This window comes from Pristis pectinata, chromosome 3 (assembly GCF_009764475.1).
Source record: "Pristis pectinata isolate sPriPec2 chromosome 3, sPriPec2.1.pri, whole genome shotgun sequence".
Classification (NCBI taxonomy): domain Eukaryota; kingdom Metazoa; phylum Chordata; class Chondrichthyes; order Rhinopristiformes; family Pristidae; genus Pristis; species Pristis pectinata.
In genome coordinates, this window is record NC_067407.1 from 77,391,913 (window position 1) to 77,417,212 (window position 25,300).

At 38.6% G+C, this 25,300-nt stretch overlaps 1 protein-coding gene across 6 annotated transcripts in view; it reads left to right on the plus strand.

Moving 5' to 3' along the window:
• The window catches only part of atl2 (atlastin GTPase 2), a 69,850-nt gene that overhangs the window by 9,013 nt on the left and 35,537 nt on the right, over positions 1–25,300 (plus strand). For all 6 annotated transcript variants that reach the window (XM_052011149.1, XM_052011146.1, XM_052011151.1 and 3 more), the window contains exon 2: positions 12,788–13,035. In XM_052011149.1, coding sequence (XP_051867109.1) covers positions 12,788–13,035 — 248 coding nt within the window. The remainder of the gene's footprint in view (positions 1–12,787; positions 13,036–25,300) is intronic.

Genomic DNA, 25,300 nt, shown 5'->3' on the forward strand with positions numbered 1-25,300 from the left:
GGTAATACAAGGCTTTGGTTACTTGATATCTAGGATTTAATTTGCAAATTTCTGAAAAGAATATTTTGAGTAGTTTAACTATTGTTTGGCATGTACTGTTTTATTACGGTGAATGTTTCCTGGAACTTCAAAGACATAAACAAGAATGGGTGTAGGCACAGGACTCCTAAGACTGCTGCACTGTTCAGTAAGATTGTGGCAGATCTTGACCTGGGGTCCATCTTCCTGACAACTTGCCATTGACTTAACTGTCTGAAAATCTGTTTAGCTTTGTTTTGAATGCAAGCAACAACTGAATATATTTAGAATTTCCTACCTCAAGGGGGAGTAAAGTTCTACAACCTCTGACTAAAGAAATTTCTCCCTTTCTAGGTTCTCGATGCATGATTCTTTATCCTGGATCTTTTTCAAAATAAAAGGGATAAGGGGGTTAGATTAAGTAGTTGTAGGCCAGTGATGCTAATGTTGGTGAACAATTAATGGACATGAATTCTGCAGGACTGTTTAATCAGTTAGAAAGGCACAAACTGAGTGACAGTCTGCATGGATTTATTAAGGAAAGGTAGTATCCAACCAACCACTTTGAATTTTTTGAGGAGTTAGCAAGGAGCATATTTGATGTAGCAGCATTGGTTTGAAGCGATGTTTGACATGGTAAGTAAAAATATATGGAAATTAAAAGCTGGATCCAAGAGGTTAGAAGCAAAGATAATGCTTGGGTATTTAGCAATGGAAGGATGCTTGGAGTTGGGTTGAGCAGTGTTCATTACTGTGTTACTTTTTGTTGTATGTATCAATGATCTGGGTTTAAATGTAGAGAATGTAATTATGAAATTAGCAGATGGTCATAGTCATACAGCACAGAAACAGACCCTTTGGTCCAACTGGTCTATGCTAACCAAGATGCCTATCTAAGCTAGTTCCATTTGCTTGCATTTTGCCCATATCCCTCTAAACCTTTCCTGTCCATGTACCTGCCTCAACCATTTGATTTCAGCTGTCTGTACCTGACCCATGCCTCCTTTTCCTGACCACAGCCTCAGTATCCCTTGTCTTCCAGGGTTCCCTCATCCTGCACAACCTTGCCATTCACTCTAACAGGACCATGCAGGGCTTGAACTTTCATTATCTCACTTTTAAAAGCCTCCCACTTACTGGATATCCCTTTTCCCACAAACAACCTACTCCAATCAACTTTTGCAAGATCCTGTCTAATATTGTCAAAATTTGCCTTGCCCAAATTTAGAACTTGTGGATGAGATCTGTCCCTTTCCATGAGTAATTTAAAACTAATAGGACTATGGTCACTGGTTGCAAAGTAATTTTCCCCCACTGACACCTCAGTCACTTGCCCTGCCCTATTTCCCAAGAGTAGGTCAAGTTTTGCCCTCTTCCCAGTAGGGCCTTTTGTATATTGCCTGAGGAAACTTTCCTGAACACACTTAACAAATTCCACCCATCCAAGCCCTCAGAACTGTGGCAGTCCCAGTTTATATTAGGAAAATTAAAATCCCCCCACTATGACAATCCTATCATTCTCACAACTTTCTGCAATCTTCCTACATATTTGTTCCTCTAAGTTCCACTGACTTATGGGGCTTATAGTAGAATCCCAACAAGGTGATCATATTTCTCACTCCATCCATGAAGGATCACTGGATGATCTTGGTAATTTCATCTGACTACTGCTGTGATGTTCTCAATCAGAAATGCAATTCCCCCTTCTCTCTTTCTGTCACCTCTATCCTGCCTATAGCACCTACAGTGATAGTTCAAAAGTGGCTGTGGTTGATACTGGGGGTGTAGGGGAGGGAAAGTATCGACTGTAGGGGATATTAGTGGGCAGAGAAATGACAAATTGAATTTGGACTGGAAGAGATCCTTTCAGGAGCGCAAACTTGGTAAGGTGAAGTGTTAATAAAATGGTAGGCTGAAGGTTAAGGAATAGAGTGGCCTAGGAGTCCATGTTCACAAATTCCTGAAGGTATCAGGCCAGGTAGATAAGTGGCAAATAGGATGATGGTGTTGGCTGGGGCATAAAATTTGCGTGGAGCCCATAATGGGACCATGTAAAATTTGCATATATTGTGGCTACCACAGGAAGTGAGGGTACAGTGGGAATTTATAAAGATTGTTATCAAGGCAAGAGAGAAAATTGAAAAGATTCACTAATCTTATTATTTTATAAAAACGGGCTGTGAGGTATTTGATCCACGGTGGTCCAAAATTCCTGTGTGGATTTGAGGTAAATGAAGGGAAAAGTTTTCTCTTGGAGAAATAAGAGATCTGGAATTTGCTATTAAAGAGGATGCTTGAAGTTCTAAACACAGGAATTAGAACATTTGATGTGCTTGAACCTTCAAAGCTGCAAATGGAAAGAAGGATTAGCATTGATTTCATTATTGGTTGGTGTGGGCATAATTGGCTGACAGCTTTCTTCCTGTACATTGAATTTTAATGACCTCCTAATTCTGGATTTGCTGGCCAGAAGAAACAGCCTCTTGGCATTCACTGTCCTAGTGAACTACCATTATGCAATCTCTAAGGTAGGTATGGAGTATGTAGATAGTGCAAACTGCACAATATTCCAGGAGTAGTATTGCCAAAACTTTGCACAGTTGCACTGATATCTTGTACTCCAATTTTTTAATTCTTTGTTATTTGCTATGAAATTGTTATAGAACAGCATGATGCTATTCGCTGCATCAATTTCATGCCAGCTCTTCATAGAGCAGTCCAGTCTCCATTTCCCCTGCTCTTTCCTCATAGATCTACAAATAATTTTCCTTGCGGTCCCTATCCAGTTCCCTTTTAAAAGCCCTAGTATAGGTGGTGATTTCCAGGTCATAACAATTATGTTTTAGTAATAGTTTCTTTTTCTTGCATCTCCTTTTATATTTTTTTGCCCATCACTTTTCATCTGCTAATGACAGCTATTTCTCCCTGTTTACCCCTATCTATGCCTGCAGTGTACACTTCGGAAAATCTCCTCTTTGCTTCAAGGAAGCGAATGCCGGCTTCTCAGTTTGATCTTCCAGCTGAAATTCCTTCTATTAAATTGGAAGTATAATTTCTTGTGACAGGTTTGTCGTCATAGAAACCAGCCTGGTGAATTTTTCCTGTACTCCTATAAGTAATTTTTTTCAGGTAAGGAGATTAAAATTGTATACAATATTCCAGGTGTAGGCTCATCATGACAATACATAACTGCAGTAAGACATCTTTATTTTTATACTTAAATCCTCTTCCAATAAAGGCCAAGATGCATATTGCCTGCAACATCAGTGACTAGAGTACAAGGATGTCCAGGTTTCTTTTAACTTAAATTTTACACACACACACCCTTTATTAGTCGGGGCATTGAATACAGGAGGATATGCCCCAACTTCATAAAACATTGATCAGACCTCCAGTTGGAGTACTGTGTGCAATTCTGGACACCGTGCTATAGAAAGGTTGTGATGATGCTGGAGTGGGTGCAGAGGAGATTCACCAGGATATTGCTGGGGATGGAGCAGTTCAGTAACGAGGAAAAGCTGGAAAAGCTAGGTCTGTTCTCCTTGGAGTGGAGGAGGTTAAGAGGGGATGTGATTGAGGGGTAGGGGTAGAGGTAGGGTAGACTGCAGGAAACATATCCCTATATCAGACTTGAGTAAAACTAGAGGACATGGATTTTGGGTAAGGGGGAAGAGATTTAGAGGGATGAGCAGAACCATCTTCACCCAGAAAGTGGTTAAGTGTCTGGAATGTACTGCCTGAGGATGGTTGAAGCTGACTTACTATTACCATTTAAGTGTCTAGATGAGCACTTGGATTGCTTGGGCATAGGGCTATGGTTTCGTGCTGGGCAATGGGATTAACATGGAAGTGTCCACTGGTTGGTGTGGATGATTTGGGTCAGATGGCCTGTTTCCATGCTACACAATTTTGATTGTATTAGTTTTGTATCATAGCAATTGTTATATTCAGTCCTCTCAGCCAAATCATTTCAATAATTGAATAAATGGGGGCTTAAACTCTGATTGTAGTAATAGTCTGCCAACCCAAGAAGTACCTGTTTATTTCTGTTTTGTTTTTTATTAATCTGTAACTTTTGTCCTTTCAGATTCTGATGTTCATAGAAGTGTATAGCCATTGCCAAAGGCTGCAGTTCAAATATTTAAATTGCAGCTGACCTGTTTGATTTGACATTGTCAACAGATCTTGTCAGTGGGAGAAATCCCATTGGATCTCCAATATTTCATGCTCTTGACTCCATTGGCATAATACAATATAGTTCAAAGTACCCTGTTTGTTCAGAATCCAGAAGAGGCAGACTCCATAATTACTGCAACCCCCCCCACCACCACTACAGGAACTCTGAATGAATGAATCTTTTCTTTTAGTATTAGCTGGAATTTAAAGATGGCAGTTTCTGGAAATGAGTAAAGTGAAACTTTACACGTGTTCTTCCCACCCCCACCCCCCCGCCCTCATTTGTACTTCTTTTAAATTGCCTGCATTTTCTATTTGTTATTGCATTCCTTTAGTGCCTATTGATGTTAAATGGTTTTGCTCATTGTCAGACAACATCCTTGATCATGGCTGTGCTGCAGTAATAAAATGAGTACAGAGTTGATGCTTCCTGAGAGGATAAGTGAAGAAAACAGGGTTTTGTTCTGTTATTGGCAATCAATGTTTGATAATGTAACCAAGCAATTTTTCACTTAAGGCTACTTAATACATCAGTTGGATATATTTAATAATTTGCAGCAATGATCATGGAGTTGCAACATGATTCAAGGGAATAGTTCAATAATTCAGTTACTGTCATTCTTTGGTAAAGTAAGGAAATGATTAGACTGAGACTTGTAAGCTGTATCTAGAGACAAAAAGTTGTGATTTTCTAATAATGTATTTAAAGGAATTTCAGAAACCTTTAAGCCTGCCTTCATCTTTGTGTTTGAAACTCGATAGGGACTTCAGTATTCAAGGCTTGAGCTGCTATGGTGATCCCAATAGTTTTTAGATGAAAAATATACCTTCTGTTTGAATTTAATATATTGCGTTGTTTTATGTACTTCAATTTTCTGGTCACAAATGAATCCCAGATGCACCAGTAACTTGTTGTAAAGTATAGGTTTGCTGATTAGGAGCAATAGTTTGGTTCTCTTGTTGCCATTTGTATTCTTTCAGATAACTCTTAGATTTTTCTTAAGCTAAGCTTGCTCCTACTTAACCTGAAGTGGCAATTAAATTAATTTTGATTGAAAGTTGGTAATTGGCTTTAAATCCCCAGGTTTAAGGAGAGTGTATTGAAATTTGGGTTAATAGGTTTTTGTTCCTGTAGTGTTACATGAGGGAAAAACTCGATCCCAAATGTGCACAACCACTGGAGTTCTTTACAAAGACATCAAATGTTGGAAATGATGGTATATTTTTAAATCTTTAACTTTGTTTTTCCTGGAAAAGATTTTTCATACTTTTATTGATTTGTTTTTCCACAATTACTTTATAATCTGTCACAATTCAAATTGGTGGGGAAAACAAATTCAGTTGTTACTGTTCATTATTCCAGAAAAAGCACTTGACTGTTCTGGGGCTTCAGAAAAACGAAGTTAGGGCATTTGTGTTCACTGAGTTGCATGCTAAGTAAAATTTCATTTTTGTATGTTTTGCTGGAAGAATAAAAATTTTGTGCATGTTTTGCATTGGGTTAAGCAGCATTATTAATAAAAATAAGTTTCTGCATAAAGTTGGGGGGTTTATTTGATCTATTTTTTTTAAAAAGTGTCTACACTTTTTGGTTCTAAATGAGAGATGCTTCCAATGGTGCCAGGAAGATTGCAGTATTTTACTTCAATTCATTCTTTGGCAGCTGTCATTTTTTAGTTTCAGTATGATCCCTGTTTAGTAGCACTGCTAAATAATAGAATACCAATGGTTTTTGAAAACTAAGTCTAGTATTTCAGATTTCTATTTTCAAATCCTTGCCACTCCTCATGCCTATAACCTGCAGCCCTACAACACTTGGATCTGTGTTCTTCCACATTTGCTCTTTTATATACTGCATTTTTGTCCCATTAAGTTTTTAGTATGAAATACTGCAAGGGGAGAGGAGCAAGGCAAGTCTGGTTTTGACTGCCCCTTGCTCTTCTCTACTTGGACTGTTGGTGCCAATTTCGACTGAGGCGAACCAGACTTGGCTTCAGTGATGCAAAAGAATGAGAGTCCACTCTCGATCGAGGTAGAGCTGCTGACCCAGAGTGAAATGTGTTTTCACTGGTCCTGGTTCTAGATAAACTGCACAAACTTACTGATGTCTGGAGCCAGTGGCTAGACCAGGCAGCATTTCAACTGAGCCCTAGCTTTCAGTCAGAAGAGCAAAAGACTGGGTGTCTTACCTGGATTTCATGGCTGGGCTTTCATGCTCTTTCTCACTTCTGTCTGCAGTCAATACACCTATTTCAGTTGACCTGAAAATTCTTGTCGTCTCATTATTCCTTTCATAGGATTGAATTTAATAAAAAGTGGTATATTTATTCCCTTGTCTCTGGGTCATTTGTGGGTGTGGGGAAATCTAGTAAATATGCCTTGTGGTGTGACTTCATGCTGCTGGGAACTGTAGACAATGCTTGTGCAGGGAAGGAGAAAATTTATATTATAAAAGTGGCAAGCAATGAAAAAGTAGACATCTGGATTGGAGTCTGCAATAACTAGGGCATTTCTTCATAATTATTTTTACCATTGTTTTTTGTTAACGTTAATTTCCTGCATTAGTACAAATCTAATTGACAATCCTACTTGTGACCCAAATTGAAATTTAAAATTATTGCTTGTTCTTCAGGGTCAGTTAACTGTAGCAGTACCTACCAAAACAAACAGCTTTCTGGAATAATCTGTTTATTGACTCCCCCTTGCATAATTTTGAGGTTAAGAGGTTGGCCACAAATGTGCAAATTTGAAACTTGAGTAGGCTGCTCAGCTCTACATGCCTGCTCTGCCATTAAATAAAATCATGCTGATCTGATTGTAACCTTAACTTTGTGATCCTGCCTACTCACAGTAACACTTCATCCCTCTATTAAATATCCATCTACCTCTGCCAAAAAATTGAGACTCAAACTCTTCAAAGGGCAGCAGAGGCAAAGGCTTGCAACCCTCAAGAAAATTGCATGTCTTCAATGGGGAAATCCCTTGCTTTTAAACAGTGACTCTTAGTTTTAGCTTCTCCCATAAGAAAAAACTTCCTTTCCACGTCTACCTTTATCAAGACCCATTAAGATCTTGCATGTTTGAATCAAATTATTTCTCATTCTTCAAACTTCCAGCAGATGTAAGCCTATCCTGTCCAATCTTTCCTCAAAGACAACAGGCCTATTTCATTGAGTTCGAGAAGTTCCTGTGCACCACAGTTTTAATTGACTGCCCCTAATCTTGTAAGTGTCACTTGGTTAAGATTCTCTCACTAGTGGAAACATCTCAACATCTACATGTCATGTCAACAAAAGGAACTATTGATGCTTACTCTGTTCCCTGTTAACCAGCTAATCCTCTATCTCCTATACCACGAACTTTTTTTCTCTGCAATAATCTTTGGCATCTTATCAAATGCCTTCTGGAAATCTAGATATTGTACATCCACAGATTCCCTTTTATCCTCTGCATGTGACTTTTTCAAAGAACTTCAATAAATAGGTCAAACGTGATTTCCCTTTCCTGTGGGCTTTACCTGATTATCTTGAATTTTTCTAAGTGCCTTGTTGTAATGTCTTTAACTGTTAACATTTTGTCCAAATACAAATGTTAAGCTAATTGGCCTGTAGTTTCCTGCTTATCTCCCCTTTTTGATGTTTTCCAAATAGAACCTTCCCAGATTCTGGAAATTTAAGAAAATTAAAAACTGCACATCAACTGTTTTAGTAGCCACTTTTTCAGGTCCAAGGATGAAGTCCATCAGGGCTCACAGCTCCCAACAATTTTGCAGTACCACTGTCCTGATGAAAATTTTTCCTGCATTCTAATTCCTAATTTGCATCTATTTAGATTGTGTTGCTGGTATCCTGTAGTAGTAAAGATGTTGCAAAATATCTGCATCTCCTTGTTTATCATGTTTCCCAGATTCTTTCAATGTTTGTGTAGCTTTATCTTGTACTTTTTTTCACCCTCTATTAATTTTCTAGTTACTTTTTACTGTTTCTTGAATATTCTATCCAATCTTCTGATGTGTAGCCTGTCTGTGCAATTTTATTTCTCAAGATTTTTTTTCTCTTTAGGTTAACTACAACTTGTAGGTTGTTCCCTTTTGAATTTTCCTTTCATGTTGAAATTCTGTAGGTTATGAAAGATGCTTTTAAATGTTTTCCACTGTTTCTGGACAGACAAACCCCTTATGCTACTTTGCTATTTCACTTTGGCTAGCTTTGCTTTCATGCCCTCTTAGTCCTTAAATTTAAAAAAAATCAATCATATCATGGTTGATACTACCATGATATTATGCAATGAGAATTAATTGTTGACCTCATTGTGAAAATGCCAAGTCTAGTATAACCTCCTCTCTGGCTCCAGAACATGCTAAGAAACTTTCTAGATCTCCTAATCCTGACTACCTTAGCCCATCTGACTTTTTTCCCCTGTCTGCATGTAGATTAAAATCCCCCATAATTTCCACTGTATATTTCTGACAAGCTCCTATTATTTCTTTTATTCTCTCCTACTTTGTGGTTACTATTAGGGGGCCAATGCAGCACTTTATTATTTCTCACCTCCACACATGCCATTCTGGTTTCTGAATTATGGGTGCCTCTCTCTATTGGTGCTAAAACCATTATTAATTAACAGAGCCACTCCTCTACTTTATCTTAGCTTCCTATTCTTTCTAAGTTATGGACCCTTCAGTATTCAGCACTCTGCATTCTTTATTGTCCTTGTGATGTGGTGGACAGCTTATCACTTGAAATACTGCAGTCTTTCTGAATATAATGATATAGATGCCGTGATGGTGACTTGACTTCCAAGTAGAGGTAGTGTGAACTTGCTAGTTAGTGTTCTTATAGCATATTATCTATCTTTGTCTGTTTTAGGGGTGGATGTGACTTTTGAAGTAGCCTTAAGTAACCATGTGTGTTTCATAGATGGTACTAGTTGTGGTGGGACTGAATATGAAGTATAGTAGATTGGGTGCTAGTCAAATATTTCTGTTTTGTCCTGGATGATTGAGCTGCTTTGAGTGGTGTTGGAGTTGCACTCATCCAGGGGTATTTTGTTACACTCCTGACTTGTAGGTGATGGAAAGGCTTTGCAAAGTCAGATGATGAATCATCTGCTAAAGGAATCCAGCCTCTGACTTGCTCTTGTAGGAACATTAATTCTTTTCCTCAAATTAAACTTGTTTAACAAAAATCCAAGAAATATAAAACTGTACATGGTGTACTTTACATTCATAGTATTGTCCAGTCTGTATGTTCATAGTGTTGTCAAGTCTATGCATTTCTAGCATCGTCAAGTTAATATATTCTATGTACAAAGCACCAATACCATTCTTGTGGCCTCTTTGAACAATACGCCATTCAAGTGTTTGCAGGGTTATTGCACAGGAGCTAGTCTCTTAGCATCTTGTGGCAGCAGAACCTTGGACTGTAGTCATTCCCCATAGAGCCTTTGCTTTGGCTGCACTGAGGTTCAGTGCTTCCTTTAGCATATACTCCTGCAGCCTAGAATGTGCCAGGCAGCAGCAATAGCAGCAGCATCTTATGGACATCTCATTGTACTAGAAGACCAAGTTTTGGACAGGCTGAAGTACATTGCTCACTGAGTTGTTGATCTTCCAGCAGCAATTGATGTTTGTCTCAGTATGAGAACAGCCTGTAGACCAGAGACCTCTATGCAGCTGCTCAGTAGGATTAAGCCTGAAGGCATTCTACATGTATATGAAGAGCTGGAGGATGACTAGGGTGAGGGTAGGACTGCTTGGGGATAAAGGGGGAAACATGCCTGGAGGTAGGGGAGGTCCTTAATGAATACTTTGCTTCAGTGAACACTAGAGAGAGAGACTTTGACAAATGTAGAACAGGCTAATGTGCTGGAGCATGGTGAGGTTAAGAATGAGACAGTGTTGGAGCTTCTGAAAAACATTAGGATAGAGAAGTCCCTGGAACCAGATGGGATATATCCCAGGTTACTATGGGAAGTGAGGGAAGAGATTGCTGGATCATTGACAATGATATTTGTGTCCTCCTTGGCTACAGGATTGGTACCAGAGGATTGGAGGATGGTGAATGTCCTTCCCTTGTTCAAGAAAGGTAATAGGGATAATCCTGGGAGTTATAGACCAGTGATTCTTGTCAGTGGTAGGCAAACAATTGGAGAGGATTCTTTGGGACTGGATTTGAGCATTTGGAGAAGCATCAGGTCTTATTTGGAATAGTCAGTATGGCTTTGAGAGGGGCAGATCATGCCTCACAAGCCTAATTGAGTGTCTCGGAGGTGACAAAACAAATTGAAGGTAGTGGTGGATGTGGTGTATATGGACTTTAGTAAGGTGTTTGACAAAGTCCCCCATGGTAGGCTTGTCCAGAAAGTCATGAGGCTGCGTGGATTCTGAATTGGCTTGCCCACAGGCAGAGGGTGGTAGTAGATGGAGAGCATTCTGCCTGGAGGTCGGTGACTAGTGTTCTGCAGGAATCTGTTCTCGAAGGTTGTTATAGGTTACAACAGGATATAGACAGGATACAGAGTTGGGCAGAGAAGTGTCAGATGGAGTTCAATCTGGAAAAGTGAAGTGATACACTTTGGAAGGACTAACTTGAGGGTGAAGTACAAGGGTAATGGCAGGATTCTTGGTGTGGGGGAGCAGGGGGATCTTGGGGTCCAAGTCCATCTATCCCTCAAAGTTGCTGCGCAAGTTGATAGGGTGGTTAAGAAGGTGTATAGTGTGCTGGCCTTCATTAATCAGGGGACTGAGTTCAAGAGCTACGAGGTAATGTTGCAGTTCTAGAAAACTCTGGGTAGACCACACTTGGAATATTGTGTTCAGTTCTGGTCAGTTTATTATAGGCTGTGGAAGCTTTAGAGGGTGCAGAGGAGATTACCAGGATGCTGCGTGGATTAGAGAACATGTCTTATGAGGAAAGGTTGCGAGCTAGGGCTTTTCTTTGGAGTGACACAGGATGAGAGGTGACTTGATAGAGGTGTATAAGATTGAGGGGCATGGATAGAGTGGACAGCCAGCACCTTTTCCCTAAGGTGGCAATGACCAATACAAGAGGACATCAGTTTAAGGTCAGAGGAGGAAAGTTTAGGGGAGATATCAGGTAGGATTTGTTTTAGTGGTGGCTGTTTGGAACGTACTGCTGGGGTGGTGGTAGAGGCTGATACATTAGGGACATTTAAAAGACTTAGGCACATGGATGTAAGAAAACTAGAAGGTTATGTGCTGTATAGGAAAGAAGGGTTAGATTCATAGTGTAGGTTTGTATAGGTTGGCACAACATTGTGGGCTGATGGGCCTGTAATCTGTACTGTTCTATGTTCTAAACCTTGACAAGAACCCTTGCATTCTTTTCAAACCTTTGCAAATGCACAATCCTCAGGTGGGTGAATGTCTCATTCTTATCCAGCTGGTCTAGCTAAGTTTTGAGTCAATGTTGACTGTCCCAGGATGTTAATGTGCAACTTGACAATAGAAATAGCACTTGCATCACAGGTAAAATGTATTGTTATATAGGGTCATTGCCTGACAATTGTCTGCATTTGCATTAGACATTTAGTAACCATGTTTGAATGTTCTGTAACTCCTGCTGAAAGCGGGCACAGGCTACTTCATTTTGAGGTTTGTGGATGAAATTGGACATTAGCAAATATTCCAGTGTGTTAATATGTAGAATAAAAGTAAATGGGAAGCTTTTAATTTTGGTTTGGGATTAGGCCAAGCATTGTTATCAGCTATATTTGAAGGTCACAGCCAATTTTTCTTGTTACTAGAATGAACAAAGTTTTCCCATGGGCAAATATAAAAATGTATCCATATGCAGTGAAATTGATTTTTAAATTTTGAAAGTTTTAAAGCCACAGAAGAATCTATATAATAGTTCTTGAGGAAATTGGGGGTGAGGTGGAAGGGGTGGCAGTGGAATGGGGTAGCAGTATTTGAAATGGATCTGGGATAAACATAAAATTTCAAGATGAATTTGCTTGTTTGCTCTACTTGATTGTTAAGCTCAAAGCTTTGATATTTACCCAAACCTAAAACCATTTGCTCATTAGCAAGGAGGCAACTGTCTTGGTAGTATTTTGATTTTTTATCAACTCAGTGGAAATTATGAACCAGGCTTAAACTGCATAGGTTGTTGGGCAAAGAATAAATTTTTATTTTGAATGGTGACATTGCTTTTAAACTGCTGAAAAAATATTTGCACCTTGGTTAAAGAATGTTGGTATAAATGTGCATTAATTCAGACATGCTCCAGTGGGATTTGCAGTAGCACTTCCACAAGTTTATTTAAAAGGTTATTTTGATAACTCAATTATTTTAATATTTGCCCTTTTGGGGGTTTTCTTTTGAGCTTTTAATAAGCTAGCATTCCAGTCTACCAACTATTAATTGTTGAACCTCGCAAGGGCTTTTGCGCAGAACTTTGTCACTTCTGTTTGAAGTTGTCTGCTTTGTTTTGCTAAATTTACCATATTTCAATTGAGACTAATCTTGACTTGAAGACTAGGAAAGGAAAAGTTCATTAAGATAAATGGACTCAAAACAATGTTTTTATTCCATTTGCATCTTAAGCTCAGTTACTGTGTTTTTAAACAGATGAGTCTGATATCCAGGAGGTTCCAGTGAATTCAGATGATATACCCATGAAAGAGGCAAGGCCAATACAGGTAGTGTTGGCACATGAAGATAATCATCATTTTGATCTTGATGAAGCATCCTTGGAGCGAATTCTATTGCAAGAACACATTCGGGACTTGAATGTTGTGGTTGTCTCAGTGGCTGGAGCATTTCGTAAAGGCAAATCATTTTTGTTGGATTTCATGCTGCGATACATGTACAGTCAGGTAAGAGTCCATCCTACAATTTTCTTACCTTTGACATTGTATCAAATTAGTTTGAGTGGTGAATGTTGGAAATATTTTAAGTCTGTTAGCAAAGTCTGCTGTATTTAATCACCTTGATACTTGCAAGATTTTGGTTTGCAGCCAAAGGCTTTATTTGAAGGTAATCAAGTTGTAAATTGTGGAATGCTTGCCAAGAGCTCCAAACTTTGAAATTGCTACTCTGCTGTTAAAGTTTGGAGCTCCAGCTGTCTTCAGGGCCAACCTAGGATTATTGACTTAAAGTTTTGAGTTAGTTCTTTTTTCACTCTCATTGCCTTGTACAATAACTTTGCACTCTTTACCTTACCCATTTTTTAATTTCTTGTCAGCCTTGATTGTGGCTGATGTGTTATTTAATTGTCAAGGATATTATGGTTGATCCTGAATTTGTTTCTAGCCATCATCCATAGGCAATCACTAATCAGGCTTGGGAACACATGTTAATTGGCTCTCTTTAACATGGGCTAATTACAATGTTGTTGGTCTTGGGGAGCAAAAGGTTACTTGTGGAGAATAGTGACCTTGGGAGACTTCTTGGCTTGTACAAGTGTGTTAGTTGCTAGATTAACTCGTAGGGCATGTTTCTTTGGGAAACAAAGTAGTGATTTAGGGTAAATCAAACCAGTAATTACAAGGAAAGTTAAAATATGTCACCTTATTTACATAAGAATGATATCCAAATGCTAGTTTCTTCACTACAAATGTGTATATGTTGGATTTCCTTGAATTGGTGCCTTTTTAGTTCTTGAGTGTATTGGCCAACTTTTCTGTATGGAAGAGACCTTAGTGAGATGCTGATTCTTTGAGGAGTCTACCTAATTATAGAATGCTGTCTTCAAAATCAAAACAGGGGCATTTTAGTTTTAGATAATTAAAATGTTATTACTTTGCTAAGAATGGGAAAAAGTGCAGCAGCTTGAGTATTTCTATATTTAACTTTCTGAAATCTTTTTGTTAACATTGTCTAGCATTTAATCAGTAAACTAATCAAAACCACATTGTTTCAAGTGGAGATTTGAGGCCTCTAGAATAGTTAGGAGGAAAAACTAGGTAAATAACTCCTGTTCTTTTTCTTGATAATTTTTTTCTTAAAGTTAACAGCTGTTTCTATGTAATTCTTGTTGGTTTTTGTTTCTGCTTAATCTGACAATGAATTGGCAACTTTATTCTAACAGCAAAGGAACTATACTGTCCATGGGTTTGAACATTCTTGGCATGTAGGCATCCTAATTTTTTTATTTATGCAGTTGAAGGTTATTTGCACAAAAACAATAGAATTCAAATGTTCAAACCTCATTCCAGTTAAGAATGGCAAGATTAGAGATAGTCACTGAAGGTCAATCTGCACATAAAATATTTTTACTGGGTGGATTACATTTTTCCTTTAAGGTGGTTTTGGATTTTGGTGCCATAGAATTTGGCATTGGTGATGGAATGGAGAAATTCAATTAAGTTTGTATGGTGTACATTGGATACATGTTTATTTGCAACTTGTCTGCATGGCCTGCAGTGGAGCATGCTGCTACTGTTTAAATTGGTTTTTTTGCCTGATCAGAATCTTTTGTTGCAACGTGACACCTGTTTTAGCTTTAGCCAAACTACTTTCACCATCATTCTCATCCTCAAGATATCTTCGCTAGATACTGATTTATGCTTTCAGTTCCATGCTTGCAGTTGCAATTCAGTCTTGCAGTGATGTATATTCATTTTCCTCACCTTCCTGCACAGAAATGATTCTCTTGTTGTAACACAATTTATTTTCAGTTGCTGGTCCAAAGCTACATTGACAACCTATTTGGGACAGTTTTGTTGATTCATCAATTGTTACAAGTGGCTAAAAGTTGGGACTCCTGAAGGCAGGCAATTTAGGAGTTAGAAAAGCTTTGACTGAAAAAGGAGCACAGGAAAGAAGGCTACAAATTGTCTCAGTCCATTGCCTTCATCTGCAGCAATTGTGACAGATACTGCCATGGCAGGAGCCAATTCTCAACACTGAATTGACCACCAAGACCATGACCATTATTCTATGGGACAGAAGACTACCATATATTGTCTTGCAATTGCTTCTAATATTAGAACCATGAGTGCACCCAGATATTATGATACTGAAGTGGTATGATACGGAGTTTTTTAAAAAATTCAAACTCCATATTAACATTTGCAGCTTTTTAAAGCCTCTCAACTTGTATCCACTGTTACCATTTACTCAGTAGCAATTAACTTTGTCCCCTCATTTACTTTTCTAGCAGAATTATAAAATTGTACATGAGATGGCATATTGTTTCCACATTTTCAAAAGGATTTCATTTAATACACTGAATAGCAAAGGATCTGTGAAACTTGTTTTTCTTTCCACATTTGCTTTTTTTAGTACTTTGAGTTTTTATATTGGGTTTATATAGAATTCTTAAACTTGCCATAAATCATTTGAGCCAGAAGGCCATAGTTGTATGTTTGTCAACTTTTCAGAGGACAAAGATGAATAGACATCTGAAAAGCTTTTCCTGTACCAAGTATTTCTGCTTTTGTTTCCATAAAATATTGTGATTGCTGCAAGTAATTATGTAAGCTCCACATTGAATGTACTCTTCAGATTTGACTGTCCTATAGGTAACTTGTTTGCTGATAACCAATTTGTTTTGAATGATTTCTCAGAAATGGCTAAAGTAAACTATTGCCATATGTTTCCTTTTGAAGTACTACCCATTGGAATATTGGACATGGTATTAATGTTATTTTCCTACTGCCATTTCCCTACCATTTATGCACATAATGCTATCATCACATTGTGCCTACTATGCCAAATTGGATCAAGAGGTCATTATCTATAACCTTTTCTCCACCCAATGAAATGAGGAACAGACCCTGTGCATCAAATCATAAACAGCATGTGAATGAACTGATGCCCACTGGTACATAACATTTATGGGCATCTGACTTCCCCCACATTCATCTTTGACTTTATTCCCACCACTGGCAACACTAACTTAGTACACAGCATCTCTGCACTGTGCACCTTGGTGCAAGATGTGGTGATCTGTGACCTTGATCCCATTGTCACAGTGGCATGAGGCTTTGGCATGGGATTCTACATGAGAACAATGATGTCATCCTCTCTCCCCACCCTGGCACCAACACCCCCCCCCCCCCCCATCTGCATGTCAAATAAATGATGCAACAGCTGCAAGTTCAGCAGCAGGTGCTTTCAATAAATGTGATCACATTCTGCTACTTTTAAGTGGAAGGGAATCTTTGATTTTTTTTTGAGAATGCACCAATCTTATGGTTTTCTCTTTTTGGTATCCTTTATTCACTGCACAAAACAGATCTAGTGCACCAAATAAGGGTAAAAATTTTAATTTCTACAGAAACCTCTTTACAGACAGATCTGACATTTAGTTTGTAATGTAAATAATGAAAACTTCATCCAAATTCAACTGAATATCTAGTTTCTCTTGCATTGTCTATAATAGTTGAAAGCAATGAAATTCACCTTGGGAAATGTCCTTTTTTGGTGTATATATAAGAAATAATCCTGTGGTGTGTGTATATATAAGAATATAACTTTCTAACCTATTGTGTAGTGTCACCAAAACCAACTATAATTGTGCAGAATATTTAGTCACTCCCTTTGCAAACAGTGCTGCCTATCTGTGCTTATTGGATAGCAAAAACTGCTTCATTTTTGAGCATCCTAGAATAGTGGACAAAACTAATTCTGCGGCATGTATTTGCAAACTTCCAATTTGTTGACCGAGTGATAGAAAATTCTTTTTGTGGCAAGAATCTTCTACCATGGAAACTAATGCTTTCATAAAAGCTTCTGCTAGATTATGAAATATACTTGCTGCTTTGTTTTCTATTGAAGGCAAGAAATACAAGCAGGAGTAGATGTTATCGTCTTTTAGACTGCATAAGCCTTGATATCCAATTTTTATTATCTCTGCCTTGAATATCCTTAATGCTGAGTATACACAGTGCTCTTGGGCAAGAATTACATAGCTTTACATCTTCCTCACTTCAGTCCTAAAATGGATGGCATCTTATTCTGAAGCCATATCCCCAGTTCCAAACTCTTCAGCTAAAAGAAACTATCTCTAAGCATATACCTTAGCAACCTTGTTTTTCATTGAGATCCTGTGCTTCTAAATTCCTATGAGAATAGCTCCATCTTGATCTCCTCTTGAAATGCAGATGATGTCCTGTCTGGGTAGAGATCTCATGAAATTGCAAAACATGAAATCCAAGGCATGTGTATCTTTCCCTGGGTATGTGGACCAAAACCCTGTACATTCAAGTGTGGCCCCTCAAAGGGCTTATAAAATTGCAACAATGCTCTTTATTCCTTTGCAATAAAAAGCAATATAGTATTTGCCTTCCTAATTGTTTGCTGTACCTTCACATTACCTTCATTAAACTAGCCTACTAAGAATATCCTGTACTCCAACATTTACTAGGCTCTCAATTTTTTTCCCCCTATCAAAGTGAATAACCTTCCATTTTTCCCACATTGTACTGGATTTGTATCCACTTGCCCACCCACTTCTCTTGTCTGTTCCTCTCCATATATGTCCTTGCAGCTTGGTTTCCCACTGGGCTTCACATTTAACTTGGATATTTTTTTCTATCTGAGGTACTAATATAAATTGTTAATAACTGAGGATCCAGTACTAATCTCTGTGGCATCTCATGAGAAATAGGATGCCAGCATGGGAAAAAGAAATATATTCCTATTATTTTGTCCTTTTGCCAACATTCTACCTGTATTAATGTTAACCACCTCCTTGAACTCTTAAATAATAATTTTGTGCCTTTTGAAAATGAGTTAAAGAACTAGTTCCTGCTCATTTATCTTGTAATTTACATAACACACAAATTGAATTGTCAAATACTGTTACTTTAAACTATGACTAGGAATTTTCTTAGTGCTCTGTTACCAAGTCCTTTGATAATGGTTTCCTAGCATTTTGCTGATGATTGATGTCTGAGTACATTTCTTTCTCCTTATTTAAATAGTAGTGTTAAATTTGCTGCCTTCCATTCTTCTGAATTATTCCAGAATTTTGGAATATTAATGCATCTAGTGTTGCTTCAGGCCCCTTTTTCGTTAAGTCGTGATAGAAGCCATGAAATCCAGAGGATTGTCTTTTGTTCCCTTAATTCTCAGCAACTGCCTTTTAAAAAAAAGCAACAGTTGTCAAGGTCAGCAACTCCTGGTCTTGGGTAACAACTTGCATTTACAGTGGCATGCAAAAGTTTGGGCACCCTGGTCAAAATTTTTGTTACTGTGACTAGTTAAGTGAGTAAAAGATGACCTGATTTCCCAAAGCATAAGTTAAAGATGACACATTTCTTTGATAGTTTAAGCAAGATTACTTTTTTATTTCCATCTTTTATGTTTCAATAACAAAGGAAAAGGGCCAGTAGCAAATGGGCACCCTGCATGGTCAGTACTTAATAACACCCCCTTTGGCAAGTATCACGGCTTGTAAATGCTTTCTGTAGCCAGCTAAGAGTCTTTCAATTCTTGTTTGGTTGATTTTCACCCATTCTTCCTTGCAAAAGACTTCCAGTTCTGTGAGATTCTTGGGCCGTCTTGCATGCACTGCTCTTTTGAGGTCTATCCAGATTTTCGATGATGTTTAGGTCAGGGGACTGTGAGGGCCATGGCAAAACCTTCAGCTTGTGCCTCTTGAGGTAGTCCATTGTGGATTTTGAGGGTTTTTTTTAACAGACATGGTGTTTGCTTCCAGAATTTGCTGGTATCTAATTGAATTCATTCTTCCCTCTACCAGTGAAATATATTCCTATTATTTTGTCCTTTCGCCAACATTCTAGCTGTATTAATGTTAACCACCTCCTTGAACTCTTAAATAATAATTTTGTGCCTTTTGAAAATGAGTTAAACATTAAAAATGTCACTGGCTGTAACACAAGACCAAAGTATGATCGATCCATCCCTGTGCTCAACAATTGGAGAGGTGTTCTTGTCATGAAATTCTGCACCCATTTTTCTCCAAACATACCTTTGCTCATTGCAGCCAAAAAGTTCTATTTTAACTTCATCAGTCCACAGCACTTGTTTTCAAAATGCATCAGTCTTGTTTAGATGTTCCTTTGCAAACTTCTGGCATTGAATTTTGTGGTGAAGACACAGGAAAGGTTTTCTTCTGATGACTCTTCCATGAAGGTCATACTTGTGCAGGTGTCACTGCAGAGCAGAACAGTGCACCACCACTCCAGAGTCTGCTAAATCTTCCTGAAGGTCTTTTGCAGTCAAACGGGGGTTTTGATTTGCCTTTCTAGCAATCCTACGAGCAGTTCTCTCGGAAAGTTTTCTTGGTCTTCCAGATCTCAACTTGATCTTCACTGTTCCTGTTAACTGCCATTTCTTAATTACATTAGGAACTGAGGAAACAGCTACCTGAAAATGCTTTGCTATCTTCTTATAGCCTTCTCCTGCTTTGTGGGCGTCATTTATTTTAATTTTCAGTGCTTGGCAGCTGCTTAGAGGAGCCCATGGCTGCTGATAGTTGGGACAAGGTTTGAGGAGTTAGGGTATTTATAAATCTTTGAAATTTGCATTGGCCTTTCCTAACGATGACTGTGAACACACCATAGTCCTAACAAGCTAATGAAAGTCTGAGACCTTGGTAAAAGTTAACTGAGAGCTCAAATCTCTTGGGGTGCCCAAACTTTTGCATGGTGCTCCTTTCCTTTTTTTTTCCACTCTCTTTAAAAAAAATTGTACAAAAGTAATACACTAGTCTTGCTTAAAATGTCGAAAAGAATGTTTCATCTTTAACTTTGACTTTTGGAGATCAGTTCATCTTCTACTCACTTAACTATTCACAGTAACAGAAATTTTGACCAGGGGTGCCCAAACTTTTGCATGCCACTGTGTGTAGTCTTTGTGCTTAAATGTTTTTCCGCTTCAATCAGGGACAATAGTGTTTTTTTTTGACTAAAGCCTACTGCAATCTATCTTTATGTACATGAGGAAACAGGAGCAGGAATAGTCCATGCAGCCCTCAAGTGTTCCCTGCCATTCAATATGATGGCTAATCTGCCCCAATCCTCATCACCTCTTCTGTGCTGGTTCTCCATACTCAGTTCCTTGATCTTTCAAAAATGTATCTATCTCACTTTTAAATACCCCCAGTGATGTGGCCTGTAGAAATTCACCATCCTCTACAAAAGTTCCTACACACCTGCCTTAAATGACTACTCTCTAATCTTGTAACTATCAGAATCAGATTTATTATTACTGACTTGTGTCAAGAAATTTGTTATTTTACTCCAGCAGTACAATGCAAAGATTATAAAACTATGAACATTTTAAAGTGTGACATCAGATTGTCCCATGTTGTAAGGTGTAAAGGTGACTGGTACTTGAAAACCCTCAATTTTGTAACTTTTGCCAATCTGTACTTTCCAATGGCTTTTGGTTTTATTATATGAATTCTTTTTTGACTGCTTCAAAGTTTATTTTAGCGTATTATATAGGTTTTGCAAAAAATCTTGACAATGGCAATCTCTGGTTATTCAACAAAAATATGTGTAATACCATGTATAAAATGGAGCGTAAATGTTTTCATTGAACTGGGCAAGTATCTGGCTTGATCTACTGCTGGGAAACTCCTAGTTTATTTAATTGCGTTTAATGTCCATGTTGACTGCTAATTTGAAACTGATTCATCTATTCTTTTGAATGTATTGGTGATTTTTATAAATGAAATTATTTTGGAAGCCTTTTTATTCTATTGACATAATCTTGCATTACACAGTTTGCATGTCAGCTTTTTGAATGATGCAGGTGTATGCACAGAAGTCAAACCTTTACAAAACTAATTATTTTGTACTGATATATACAGCACAACTAATGTAAATAGCTTTAATTATTTTCATCCTTTCGAAAGGAGATGCTCTGTTCCACATTGGCAATCAAATTATTTTTCTCAGGTGAGAACTTAGAAGTATAATATGGCAGTTCTTTGGGTGTAATGCCACTTGTCCTTTGGTACCACCCCCCCCCACCAATAGCCATTGTTCATTGACACAGTTCAAGGGATTTCCATAATAAACTTATTTAACAACTGAGCTGTCACATTTGTGCATCTCCTTGTAACAGCAATAGAATAATGCTGAGCAGCAGGAACATTGGCTCTGCTTCCTCAAATCCAGACTCTGGGGCATGACGGTCAATAGTAATGCTCCTACAGATGCATGGGTCATTACTGAATTTAAGGCTAGTTTGATTTATGTGGCCTGTATGTTCTGGATTAACAAAGCAGATTGATGGATATACAAAGCAGAAGTCTAGTTTGTTCTTTTTGGCAGGGATAGTAGATTCATTAATTTCCTTAAAGCTGTTTCTGCACTTAGTAAGAGCACAAATACAAATTTATTGATTTTGTGTAAGATCTTTTTGTTTTTTTAAGAGATTTTTATATTTGTTTTGTTTTTCCACTGACAAATACACTGGTCAATATTTTGCTTGCAATATAGTTTACAATGAAGGATTCTGCAAGTACTCAGAATGCTGAACTCCTTCAGGGATCTTTGGAACGTTGTATTTCTCTGGAAGGTTAAAACAAATTGATTCATGATTATTCACTCAATGTGCTATGTTGTAGATTTTTCTGACCTAGGTTTTAAAATTCTGCTTATGATGGTGAATATTTTTACACTTACTCTTTTTACCTCTTGTGCAATAACTTGGCTTTAAATTTGTGCTATTGTACTGACTTAACGCCATCTAAGCATTATTATTCAGTCATAAGATGCTGATGTTGCTGGCAATGCCAGCATGCTTTTAATCCTTTCCTTTGAACTGAAGAAGCAGCTCAAAGGAAGAGTCTAGAGTCACATTTATGCTCGGCCAGATAAGGATAGCAGACTTTCTTTTGAAGAGCATTTGGAACTGTATGGGTTTTAACAATCTGGTAATTTTGTGGCTGCTGTCCCTGAGACTAGCTATCATTCAAGTTCTTGAATTAATCTGGAATCTGAGGAATTCAAATATGTCTCTAGATTAGCAGTCATCAATTGAAGCCCTATGCTACTGTACTCTTACAGCAGCAAGTGATTCAAGAAATCAGTTGTCTACACTTAAAACAAATGGAGGTGATAAGTATAACTGTTTTAGATTCTTAACTGGTGATGGAATAATGAATGTCAGTTTTAAGTTAAAATTGTTAAAGATTGTTATGGCAGTGTTGTCTATCCTATCTATGCCTCATAATTTAAACTTCTATCAGGTCTCCCCTCAGCCTCTGGTCTAGGGAGAACAACCCAAGTTTGTCCAACCTTGTAGCTCATTCCCTCTAATCCAGGTATTGTCCTGGTAAACCTATTCTGCACTCTTTTCACAATCTCCACATCCATCCTTTTAATGGGTGATCAGAACTGCACACAAATACTCTGTGTAGTCTGACTAAAGTTTGTATAGCTGTAGCATGACTTCCTTGTTCTTATACTCAACACCCCTATTAATGAAGGCAAGCATGCCACATGCTGCCCTTACCACCTTATTCACCTTTCAGTGAACTATGGACCTGGATCCCATGATCCCTCTGTACCTCAGTGCTATTAAGAGACTGATGCATATCAATTATTGGTTGAAAATGTAGATGCAAGCCAGTTCTGAATCCAAACTTGCAATTTACCCTGGATCCCTTGCATTTTTATCTTCTGAATCAACCTACCATAAGGGACCTTATCAAATGCCTTACCAAAGTCCATGTAGATAATGTCCACTGTCTTGCCTTCAAGCACATCTGTCACCTCAAAACTCAAATCAAGGTTAAGGCATGATTACCCTGCACAAAGCTATGCTGACTGTACCTAAGCAGGCCATGCCTTTCCAAATGCACACAAATCCTATCCCTCCATATCCTCTCTAATAGCTTCCCTACCACTAATGTGAGGATCACTGGCCTATAATTACCTGGATTATCCCCATTTCCCTTCTTGAACAAGGGCATAACATAAAACCACTCTCCAGTCCTCTGGGACGTCATCTGTTGCTACCTTATCAAAGCCCCAGCAATCTCCTCAATTGCTTTTTTTTTTCAGTATTCTGGGATAAATGGCATCTGGTCCTGCCTGAAGACTGCACCTTAATGCTTTTCAGAAGACCCAGATTACCTCTCCTTAATCCCAAAGACCCAGCACAATTGCATGCCCCAATCTGTTCACTGTCCTCCAAATCCTTCTCGGTAAATACTGATGCAAAGTACTCATTTAGTACCTCAGTCACTTGCTCAAACTTCAAGCACACATTCCCTCCTTTATCCTTGAGTGGACCTACCCTCTCCTCAGTTATCCTCTGGTATTCTCCTTGATACTGCTCGCCAAGGACATTTCATGGCCTTTTTTGGCCTTCCTAATTGCCTGCTTGGGCACTTTGCTGCTATCTTTATATTCCACAAGGGCCCAGTCTAATTTTTAGCTTCCTAAACCTTGCATATGCTTCCTTTTTCTTTTTGACTAAATGTAGGACCTCTCAGGTCATCCAAGGTTCCCTTACCTTGCCATCCTTGTCCTTGCTCCTTACCAGAACATGCTGATCCTGACTGAACTCCGATCAGCTGGTCTTTAAACAACTGCCACGTGTCAGACGTGGGCTTGTTCGACAGCAGCTGCTCCCAATGGTGTTCCGTAAGGATTGATGCTGGGACCTCTGACAGTAGCTGCTCCTGCCTTATTTGCCTTCCCCCAATTTAGTACCTTCCTGCAAGATCCAATTACTTGTATATCCTTGCTCGTAACTATCTTAAAACTAGTTGTGGTCACTATTCTGAAAATGTTCACTCACTATCAGGTCTGTTACCTGGCCTGGCTCAGTTCCCAAAACTATGACCAATAAGTTCTCCTCTAGTTGGACTCTCCATGTACTGTTTCAAGAACCCCTCTTGGATGCACTGAAGAAATCCCACTCCTGAGCTTGTATTAAGGAAGTTCCAACCAATATTGGGGAAGTTAAAGTCCCCCAATATGACAACCTTGTTCTTTACCTTTCCATAATCTGTCTACATATCTGTTCCTCAACCTCTGTGGCTACTGGGGAAGGGGGGGGGGAACGTGCAGGGGCTATAGTATAATTCCATCAGTGTAATTGCACTCTGCCTGTTTCTGAGCTCCACCCAAATTGCTTCTGTGGATGAGCCCTCCAATATGTCCTTTGAGTACTGCCATGACATTCTCCCTTAGTAGTGCAACCCCTCCCTTTTACTGCCTGCTCTGTCATGTCTAAAACAATGAAACCTAGGAATGTCGAGCTGCCAGTCCAGTCCCTCACGTAACCAGGTCTCTGTAATGGCAACAACATCGTAATTCCATGTGCTGATCCAGGCTCTAAGTTCATCCTTCTTACCTATAATACTCATAGCATTGAAATAAACATATTTCAGCCCATTAGTCCCACCATGTTCACTAGTCTGCACTTGCAGTCCTTCCTTTTAGTCTTACTTGTCAATACTCTTTCTTGCTCTCAACCCTACCACCCGTTGCCCTGCTGCTATGGTTCCCATCCCCCTGCCACTCCAGTTTAAACCCTCCTGAGTAGCACAAGCAAACCTCCTGGTTGAGGATATTGGTTCCCCTCCAGTTCAGATGCAAAATGTCTTGTTTGTACAGGTTTCACCTGCCCTGGAAGAGAGCCCAACGATCCATAATCTGAAGCCCTCCTTCCTGTACCTAACGTCCATGTCCACTTGCTCTGGATTCTTGAATTCTTTAACTTTAATTGCAGGATTATCTCTGTTCCAACAAAAACTGTTTACCATCTTCTGCCAGATGGAGTTCATTAGATGTATTTGTTCTAGGTAGTTGATGTTGATTTTTTTTAAATGTGTAATGCTCCATGTAACATTTGTATCTTGGATCTGCGAAAGCTTGTATAGCAGTTGTTGCACAGTACAGAATTGCAATTTCAAATTTCATGTCTGTTCTTTAAACAGTATTGATCAGTGAATGCTTGCTTGACAGATACAACCATTCTGGTTTATAACAACTAATTCCTCTTGCTCCATTGACAAAGTTGACTGGAAACCATTGATGCAAAGAATCCTGTCATTATACATAAGCAATTGGAGACCTAGTAAGCTTTTTTGAATGAATATAGATAAGTTATTTCAACTTTTGAATTTTGATCAAGACGACACGCTGCTGCTAAATTCTCCCAATGTGTGGAACCTTTTCTTTGGCACTATTTGTGCAAGTT